We start from the raw sequence: 11,010 nt of genomic DNA, 5'->3' as shown, positions 1-11,010 counted from the left end.
GAATTATATCAGAGATTTGAAGCAAATGTAACAAAGAGACAATATGTAGAAAGCTCTTACAAATCAATGAGAAAACCATGAATAAAACTTACCAGAAAAAAGTGGGGAAGAGGCAGAGCAGACAATTTTACAGAGGAGATATAGGTAGCTACTAAACATTTGGGGGGAAAAAACTTCAACCTCACTAAGTAATAAATACAAATTTACATAAATTTGGCCTACCAAATTGATTAAAGTTTATTAAAATAATACTCAATACTGATAGTGAAATTAATAATTAACACTTCCTGGGCACTGTAGTGTCAGATGCTATGCCAAGCCCTTGGCATGCATTGCTGGTGACATGGTTAAGAGAGATGCTTTCATATCCTACCTGTAGAGTAACTTGGTACAAACTGGAATTTGGCAACATGTGTCAACAGTCTTTGGAAAGTTTGTACCTTTTGACCTTGCAATTCCAATTCCTATGAATCTGTTCTAAGAAAATAAGGCAAGTAGTCAAAGATGTATGAACAAGGACGTTCATCACAGTGTACTTTGTGGCAGCAAAAACTCGAAAACAATAGGTATGCCCAAAGATAGGAGAAGAGTTCAATTAAAACACATTTATATAATGTGTCCTTATACTATGATTACTATCATGCTCTTGAAAAAATAATTAATGGCAGGAGATAATGCTCCCAATAAAAGTTGTAAGGAAATAAAGCAGGACATAATGTTGCAGATGCCCAAATATCCCCATTTTGTTTCTTAAAACAATATTTCTAGATAAGAGAGACCCCAATGCCTTCAGGGAATAGGAGGGTATGGCAGGAGAAATATAAAACCAGGGCTGCAGGGCCCGGGGTAAACCAGCACATTCATGCTGCACCAGAAGACGTTAACGAAGTTCAAATGCTGAGCCCAAGTACAACCTGCAAGATGAGAATAGCCCAGGGGTCTTCAGTTTGCAACCCACCCCTGAATTCCTGAACAGTTACATCGGAGTTTTGGATTGGGGGGGGGGGTATTTCTTCTTCATCCTCTTCTACACGTTCCTACAAGGAACATCGACTACTTTTATAACCTGAGGAAAACAATTAAAAGTGTATGGCCGTCAGAATGCAGGAAACTATTGGCCAAGCACATGAGGAAGTTGGACCAAAGGCATAGTCTTGGGGCAGACGGATGCTTTTTCTGGTTTCTCTCGTTGCTCGTAGACTGTGCAGTGGCACCTAGTTGAACTACTGGGAATGGCAGGCACTCCATTCACAGCTGGAGCCATGCAGAGCCTCCCAGAGGCATTGCAGCATCTGTGGGGCTGCTCTATGAATAGCATGTCCCTGGTGTACCAAACAGGGTGTTTATTCCCGGGCCTAGAGCTATGAAATCTGCTCCCTATTTGATAGACACAGAAATAGGGTTAAAATAGCATAAATATAGAATGGCACAGTCTGCCACATTTAGGGGAAACACACACACACACACACACACACACACACACACACACACACACACACACACACCAGGGAGGCACTGATTGAATTTTTAAAGAGGAAGGCTGTTATAGTGCCAAGGAAGGGTGGAGATACTTTCCCCAGGGTGTTTGGGGATCCAAGGCCCTGCAGTGCAGCACTTAGCCTGTGACTCTCCTGCTCCAGAGGCCAGGGACACTAGGTGACAGCTCGGTGGCTGCCGTGAAATAAGCTTATGGTTCCTGTTGAGTTTTCAGTTTCTGTTTTTGAGAAGCTGCCCTAGCTAATTCTTTTGCCCATTAGGGGTCTCTCAAAGCCCAAACTAAATTGGCTCAGGGCAGAGGGGGCAGCTGCCGCCACTCAGCAGGTCCTGTGTGCTCAGGAAACGAGCAGAAGATTCAGGTTCCAGCACTCAGCCCAGTCTGGGTGGGCACACCAGCTCCACTCCTGTACACACACAGCCAGATGCCACAGCATCCTGGAATCGCTGATACATCCCTTGTTGGGGTTTATAAAACCCACGAGGGGCCTGATAAAAGAGCATAAAGGATTTCTAGAAGAGCTGAGGACTATCACTGCATTGCTGAGTGTCCCATGCAGTTCACAATAAAAGAGGCTGAGAGAATATTAGGATGTTAGAGACCTGAGCTGGTGCTGCCCTGGGAGGCCTCAAATAAAGTGAGTCAGTACTGACTTGGCCTTTGGCGGAGCCACTCAGAGGATTTGCATTTCACCTGCCTTAGCTGTTACCACACAGGCCTTCCCAAACCTTCAGAGTCCTGTCTACTCCGCAAGGTGAACCGCTTTAGAAACCAAACAATAAAGTCAGCAGCGACTCATCAGATCCTGCACGGTGGCAGCGAAGGTTGCAGAAGAGGGAACAAAAGTAAGTGGGATCAGGGAAGTACCTTCCGTGTCCTATCTACGTCAAGAAGATGTAAAAAAAAAAAAAAACCTCAACAACACACACATGACAGTGAATCAAATGGATTCTTATTTTCACAAGGAAGTTGGAAGTCCAGCCAGTTTCTTAAGGCGTAACGCAGGGTAGTGGTTAAGAACACAGACCACATATCAGTCAGGCTTGAATTCAAATGTTCACTCCATCACTTACTAGAAATATGATCTTGGACAAGTTATGTGACTTCCCTAAGCCTTGGGGCCGTCCTTACCATGTGGTGTGACTTGTAGTGCCTGTTTCCTGTTTTAGGGTTGTGAGCCTAAATGTGTGTATGTAACAGTTAACATGGTGCCTGACCCGTTGGGTATAAGCCCTCAATAAGTAGTGCTTATGCATTACTGTTATAAGGCGATTTATCACCAAAGGATTTCACCAGTAAAAGTTCCTGCTCACATGGGCACTTTACCTGTCTCCTCTCTCTACATCTCCTCATACTTTTGATTCAGGGCACAGAGGGGAGGAATTATATTATAGCCAGAAGTTACAAATTGACTAGAGGCTAGTGACAAAGAAGACATAATGATTTCATGAGAGAGTTATGATTTTTATTTGCACTAAGTGGTAAATGTAATTAGAGCTCATCAGTTTAACTGGGCACCAGCTTCTAGAGCCTTCCTCCCACTCTGCCAAAGTAGATTGTACTTTTCTCAAGATTTTTGTAATGCTGTGTGTGAAGCAGGGGCATTATGAATGTTTGTTGAATGAATTCAGATGAGAAAGCACTGGTCGTTTTCGTAGAAGTCATTCTTGGAGTACTGGTTTTCCTTTCCCATACATATGGGAATAAAAACCGGCATTTGTGAGATTTACCCATCATCAGCCCTGACTGAGCTCGGGCTGGGCAGTCTTCCCAAAGCTTCTGCAGAAAGGATCTTTAACCCCCTGTTTTCCCAGAACCAGCCTGAGCGCCACAAATGTACAAAGGAAAATTCAGAAACAGTAAAATGAAGCCAACTCTATTGCACTCCTCTCATACCTCCAGCCATTATGACCACACGTATTTTCTTCTTTAAGGCTTATCTGTTACCTTAAGGGACCCACACCCTTGGTTTTAAGAGGACATTCACTCATGAGCACCTATAGTAGAATGATAAATTTGTCTTTTCTCAATGCAGATCCAGTAGTTCAACAAGAAGGCCCAAGGTGGGCAAGTGACACCCAGCTGAAGAGACCAGCTCGAGAGAGAAGAAACTTAGTTCCATCCTCACAGTTAATGACAGTGACTAAGAATATCCATGAGAGAGCCAAAAAAGGAGACCCGAGTGTTCTTTCTCAGAATGAGCCATACCCAGCCATATCCCAGGCCTTCCAAAGACGCGACAGTCCTCAAGTACCGAGCAAGTCCTTGGGGCTACCACTCATAACCGCCACAATGGGAGGGTCCAAAAGAGTGCCATTTAGGTTCAGAGATGAAGATTTTTATTCTGTTTTATCATTAAGCCCTGGAGAAGAAAGCGATGACACTGAAGAGGAAACCCACATAGAGGAAGAACTTTTGTTGATCAGTATGCAACCACCCTGTTCTCCTTCCAATCGGAAGAGAAGTAGATTTCTTGGGACATCAGCCACTCAGGCCAAAAATCCAAATTCCGAAGACAATCCTGAACATTGCAGAGCTAGTTCTATAAGAAGTGGTTCCAGTCATGGCTCACGAAGAATAAGCAATGCTGTGGAGCCAGCGACCGAGCAGCCTTCTGTCAGGCAAAGGGTGTTCCAAGACCCCAGGCTGCCTGATGGGGGTTCTGCTAAGGAGAATGACAGCAGTGAGAGTGAAAGCAAGAAAAAGACCTTTCATTCATGGGACACTAAATCCGAAAGTAGTCTAGATGATGATCTTAGTGCTGAAGATGTATTTAGTGATTGCACTTCTACGGAAGATGGGCCTGGTACCCATGATTATGAAAGAGATTGGCAAACCTATTTAAACAATTCTAGTACTTCTCTTGATTATTTTCTTTCTGCCAGAACAACAGCTCCAAGATCATCAATAAATTCAACTTATTACACTCCTGGATCATTGTTGCATTCTGCCCCAAGAGACGACATTCCAGTGGACTTGTCGATGACATCTACTTTAGTTCACAGTTCAAGCTCAGAGGGAAACTCAAGGTTTAATGTTCGTCGACCGCTGTCCCCCATTAGAAATAGGAATCCATTTGCCAGTCCTGAAAACCACAGTTATTTTCCAGTAAACAGTGCACATGAGCTTGATGTCAGGGGAGCAGAAGCTATTACTTTAACAAGCCAACCTCAGGGGGCTCCATTGCATACAGAAGATCTGTTACTAAATCCTCAAAGCAGCTTCTCTTTGGTGGAGTCTTCCAGCTCCTCTCCATCCAGAGTGAACTTGCAAGGCCACTTGCATGGTCCTGGGGCCCTGCAAGAAAATACATCTTTTCCTTTCTTTGCAGTATCTGATTTCCCAAATCAAAACAATAATGGGAACAGAATGGCAGTCTCTGGTTTCACAGATGCACAGGAAGCCACAAAAATAAAGGCAGACCCTGAGAAACTGAAGAAATTGCAAGAAAGGTGAGGAATTTTCATAATTATATGTAAATATGTATATTTTTATTCAATTTTCCAATGCTGAAATAAGCCGTGCTTTCCTTAGAGGGTCATGGGAATTTTAAATCATAGGTAGGCCCTTCCTTGACATTTTAATGACTGCTTATATCAAGAAAATTGTCTATTTTGTTGCTCTTAAAAATACATTTGTCTATAAAGAAAAGTTTGGTGTTCTAGCTCAATTTCTTCAGTATTCCCAGAGTGCTTTTCCCTTGAATACCGTAACTTTAAGAAAGGCGAGTTTCCTAGATATAAGGGTTTCTTACTGCTTCCTAGACAAGGATTTCTTCCTGGCAACTAGGAACCAAGATTTTTCACCAAAAGGTTGCTACCTCCCCAAAGAATGAGACATTCAGCACTTGAAGTTCACCAGCTCTCCCTCATAGGACTTTTCGCAAATCTAACCAACAGTTCTAGAATTTGAATCTTCCAAACTAAAAGGCTGGTCCCCAACTGTTACCATAGTTACCTCAGTTCTCTGAAGGGCTGTGCGAGGGTAACCACTGCTTCCATTTTATGTGCTCTTTTTCATGCATGAGAGAGAGAGAAATAAGATCTCTTTTTAATTACCCTTTTCTTTGATCTTTCCTTTCTTGTGAGTTGATATTGGGATATTTCACAACTATGAAATTTGATACCTTTTAAAGCCATCATTAAACATCATGTCAGGATTGTACCATTTCATTTGTGATAGGTGTTACCATGCCCTGATCTTGGCTTACAGATCTAGAAATCAATTCTTTGAATTTGGGTCCTCTGTGTGTGTGTTAGCATGGCTCATTTGGGCCATTAATTATCTTATTGATATTTATTTGTAAGTGGGAAAATTGCATAGCAATGAATTACAAATGCAAAAAGGAGGGGAAAAATAGGACATAGAATGCATGCATACTCCTATACGACTTTTATCCAACTGCAGAAATGAAGCAACTTTCTAGTCAGCCTCACCTTTCTTTTCCTTATTAAACAAGCTACCAGAAGACCCAGCCATAGTTAAAAGCCAAAAGACCTCACACCCATCCAATCCTCCCCTACCCAAAAATGCAGCTTCAGACCCACTTGTAAGGAATCTGAACTTCCACCATCCTGAAGTGATACCTTTGAGCTAAAAATGATTTTTTTTAAAAATGCATCTACTTCTAAGTATGGTAATGCATTACACAGCTATTATTTGTGTGCATTGTTTATCAGGCATGCTCTCTTTTCTGTATATAATCAACCTTATGCTTTTCTTATTTCAAAAATATTCATTTTAGGAAACACTGAAAATATAAACTTAAAAGGAAAATCACCTGTAACCCTGTAATACAACGATAGGCCCTGGTAAAAACTGCTTCCAGTCTTTTATCTTTGCATATAAATGCAATTTTGAGTGAATATTGGTTCATATTTTATAATATGCCTCACTTTAATATTTCAAGCCCATTATTCAATGCCACTTACACTCTTTAAAAACTTTCCCTTAGGTAGTTACTTTAATACCTACAAACAAGTATATAACATATGTACACTCTAAAGAACTAGAAACAAAACAAAACCTAGACATCCCTGCGCCCACCTTCCAGCTAAAAGAACACTGCTGGAGCTGGTGAGCCCCTCACCCACCTAACTCACCTCCCCCCCCCTCATCTCCTTCCTTCCACGGCCTTCCACCCCCAGGAAACCACTCGTACGTTGCATTTATCATTCTTTGCTTTTTATTTTGTTGTTAGTTTTTTCCTTTAGGGTTTTACCATACAACTATATGTACTCTTAAACAACAGTGTATATTTTTAAATTCTATAGAAATGTCTATTATTTGTGAATATCGATTCTTCTGCAAAATGAAATATCTATTCTTCTGCCGCCTGCTTTTTTCCCTTGCATCATTAGCGAGACGCATTCTTGTTGATATTTTTGGCTTGAAATCGTTGGCTTTCACCACGACAAAGTATTCCATTATATGAATATACCCCAATCCAGCCATTCTCCTGTCGATGGACATTTGGGTTCTTTGCTGTTTCCTGCAAACAGTTTTGCATGAACATTTTTGTAAACGTCTCCTGGTACACATGGCAAGAGTTCTCTGGGATATTATTTATCTAGGAATAGACCTGCTGGGCTGGCGGATAGCACATCTTCCATCATAATAAATAATGCTAATGTATTGTCTCACCAGTAATGTATACTGTTGTCCATCCTTGCCAGCACTTGTATTGACTGCCTCTTCAAATTGTTGCCAGTCTGCTTGAAGTGAAATGATATTGTGGCTTTAATTTACATTTTCATGACTGTTGACGAGGTTAGGCATTTCATGTGTACTTTTGAAGGATAATGACCATTTGCGTTTCCTCTTCTGAAAAATATTTATGTCCTTTGCCCATTTCCCTTTTAGAATATTTTTTATTTTGGGAGTCCTTTATATATTCTGGCTACTAATCTAATCCTTTGACAGTTCTGTGTTGGAAATATCTTTTCCTAATATGTAGTTTGTCTTTTCTCTTTCTTGATGTCTTTTAATGAAAATAAATTCTTAATTTTAACATAGCCAAAAAAGAATGTATCCATTTTCTTTTGGATTGTGACTTGTATCCTGTTGTCTAGATTAAGAAATCTTTCCCAAACCTATTTTCTTCTAAAGTCTCTACAGTTTTACTTTGCACACTCAGTGAAATGGATTTTGGATTTAAATGTGAAGTGACATTTAATATGCGGTGTAAGGTACACTTTATAAATACACAGTTGTCTCAGGAGCTTTCCCGGCCAACTTGCAGGTATGTCATGTAACATACCTATAAACATATAACTGTTTCAGGGCTCTCTGTTCTGTCCTATTGGTCCTTTTTGTTTTTCCATAATGCAATACCACACCATCTTAATGTCTGCAGCTTTATAAGTTTTGATAACTGATGGTACAAGGCTTCCCTTTCCACTTTGTTCCTTAAAAGTCCTTGACTATATTTGTTGAAGAATCAGCATGTTGGGTTTTCATTGGCATTGCATTGAATCTATAGGTTACCCTGGGGAGAACTGACATCTTAGAGACATAGAGTCTTTCTTTGATAAACATAGTATATCTCTTCTTTTGTTTGTGTCCATAATGGAAAACTGTAATTCTGTTCTTTTTCATTGAACTTCACTTTCTTAGGGAGGAAGGTCTCTCAAGACACTGAGCAGTCACTTCTATACACAGAGCAAGGCTCATTTCTTCCTCTCCTTTGATTTTAGTCTCTTTTAGTTTTCTTTCCTTGACCAGACAGTCCCCAGTCCCATGAGGATTCTAAAGAACCAAAAAGTAGCATTAGACTTCTTAAAATGAAAATCAACAGGCTATTCTCCACTCACCACTTATTAAATACAAATATATTTGCTTACATTTTCATGAATTCCGTCTTCACCAGATTCTGGAATGCTGGCATAATTTGTTGGCAAATGTCGTGTTGTTGGTGAGCTCATGTTCTGTTCACTGGTTCATCATTCTTCCCGCCCAGCACCTATTGAGTGATCTCTACGTGCAAATACTTTGCCAGACACTGGGTGCCCTTTCCAGTTTCCAGAACAGGTTTCCCATCCTCCTTGCACACAGCCTGCTCACTACCCTGTGTAGTAGGTAGCAGTAGTATCATTATCAGCATGACTTTACAGATGAAGAAACAGAGAGCTGGGAAGCTTAAGTCACAGTGGCCATGGCAGGGAGAGGGGCTCCTAGCCTTCTCCACAGTTCCCCTCGGCAGCCCTTTCCCACGCTCTAGACTTGGGGTACCAGTGCTGGTTCTTCTGGCCAGCTCACCCGTATCAGGCTGATACAAGAATTCATGCACCTATCATGAGTAACCAAACCTAGAAGAACCTTCAGTAGGGTCAGAGGGAGCATTGGAGGGGCCCAGAGCCCTGGTAGTGGGAGGGGGAGGAGCGGGGGTTGTTCCCTCTCCCTTCCCCTGTTAAGGCCCTGGGAACTGGTGTTTGTGGAAACTGCATACGTGTTGACTCCTAGTCACAAGGGCTTGTTTTCCATTTAGTCTCCTGGAGGACGACTCAGAGGAGGAGGGAGACCTGTGTCGCATCTGTCAGATACCCAGGGGTTCCCCAACCAACCCCCTCCTGGAGCCTTGCGACTGTGTGGGAAGCCTGCGGTTTGTTCATCAAGAGTGCCTGAGAAAATGGCTGAAAGTGAAAATAACATCAGGTAGGTGGGGAAGGAAGAGTGGCAAACGTGCAACAGCATAGAATAAGAGACACCATGGTGTGGGACTCAGAGCCTTGACAACAGCTCACTCTCCTCCACTGGGCCAGGACTCTTGCTCACAGCCCTGACAGAGTAGTAACAGGCTGCTGTCTTTAAATCATGGGAGGGAAATGAATTGTTTTTCATGTCTGAGAGAAGAATCCTGGACCACATGCTATTGAACGCTATACCTGCTCGACACCTGAGCAGAGCTGCTAAGATTGCTTCCCCGGAGGAAGGAAACTAGAAATGGGTCAGCGGTTGAACCTCAGCAAGCACACGGCCGCCATGCCAGCTAGTAGACACCCGGCAGAAACAGTTCTGCGTCCTTTGATTTGTGGGGGAAGTGGGGTACCACCGAAGAAACTGAGCAAAGTTGCCTTTTTGCAGTAGGGATCGGAAAAGAGCACTGATTGAATTTTCTAGAACCATATTAGACAAAAAGGTTTCCATGTGCTGATTTTGTCAGCGTTGTCTTTAACAGATCTGGTAACTGGGTGTAAGGCCCCTTCTCAATGCCCTGGGGGAGGTTATAACCTAAATACAGCCACACAATAAGTTGGGTGTAGTTTTCTTGGCAGAGAGCAGGAGGTTTCTTTAAAACATTGTTTTAGGAATAAAGGCAACTTGAACACAAAAAAAATGTAACACCAATGCAGAGAACAACTTGATTAGAAAATAGTTGCGATGTCTGACACGCCTCTCCGAAAATTTTCAGCCCATAGCCAGATCCTATTTCTCTCCTCTTCCACATTTTCCTCCTTAGTGGCCACCTTCCAGGCAGCCTGGGAGACCTAAGACCTTTACCCTGTCCCCATGGGGTTTGGCTGTGCCCCCTCACCAAGAACAGAACACCATTTAATCAGAGGAATGAGCATGTGACATGATCACATTAACCGTCTCCTCCCTGAGGCCCTTTTACCACACATGCATCTTTCTGAGCATGAGAAATCTAGGACCACTGCCCATGCTGCTTAAGTTCATGTCCGTCCTTCAGAAAGCAAAGAAACAAGTGGATTTCAGCTGCTAATGCCTCTGTCATGCAATGTTTGATCTTACTAGAAATTTAGGTCAATTAAACACCTAGCACTGAAAAAAATTACTTGTGAAATGCGTGATAAATGTGCTACTAAATGCTTATCAATACTGACAGTAGTGTGGGTGTGTTGAGTAGGATTAGCCTGAAAGACACACGGGACACTCAATAGCCTAAAGCTTTACAGAATGATACTTAAGAAAACCGAGCAAACCAAATGCGGATAAGGGATCACTGTTCATCCTTGTCCTTTGAAATTCTCTATTATTTACTATTTCTTTATATCCCCAGTGGGGAAGAGTAGAACTCGGCTCTAAGACTGCACAAACCCTGTCTTTATGAAATAAATGCAGGTAACTAATTCATCCTCTGTTCTCTAATGCATAAAACAAACACCAGCACATCATTAGCCAAAAGGCAGCAACTACACTGGGGATAAGACATGTGACAGAATGTTTGCCCAGACAGAACAGCCACAGGTCTGCATCTTCCACTTCTGCACTGGGAATAGGATAAGCAGAGAAAAAATGCTGATCTAGAATGCATGCATAACACACACACACACACACACACACACACACACACACGCAACAAAGGAAGCCTTCTCATGTTTCTTTTCCCAAATGTGGCTGAGCTCACAGGCTGGCCCCAGATACTGCTGTGCTAGTTCCCACATATGGCTCCTGGCTCCCTCACTTTCCTCAGGTTGGAAGTCACCTGCGTGGGAGTAAAAGCAGATTTTTAAGCCATTGCTTGAGGATAGCTTCTGCCATTAATTTGGTCCTCA

At 42.3% G+C, this 11,010-nt stretch overlaps 1 protein-coding gene across 1 annotated transcript in view; it reads left to right on the top strand.

Moving 5' to 3' along the window:
- Positions 1–11,010, top strand: part of MARCHF10 (membrane associated ring-CH-type finger 10) — an 85,967-nt gene that overhangs the window by 56,408 nt on the left and 18,549 nt on the right. Inside the window, exons 6-7 of the mRNA XM_074320075.2 lie at positions 3,531–4,947; positions 8,982–9,148. Of these exons, the coding sequence (XP_074176176.2) occupies positions 3,531–4,947; positions 8,982–9,148 (1,584 nt within the window). The remainder of the gene's footprint in view (positions 1–3,530; positions 4,948–8,981; positions 9,149–11,010) is intronic.

Source organism: Rhinolophus sinicus, chromosome 12 (genome assembly GCF_057876585.1).
Source record: "Rhinolophus sinicus isolate RSI-liver-muscle chromosome 12, RSI-T2T, whole genome shotgun sequence".
Taxonomy (NCBI): Eukaryota; Metazoa; Chordata; class Mammalia; order Chiroptera; family Rhinolophidae; genus Rhinolophus; species Rhinolophus sinicus.
Note: the sequence above shows the minus strand (reverse complement) of the source record. Positions and strands in the feature narration are given on the sequence as shown.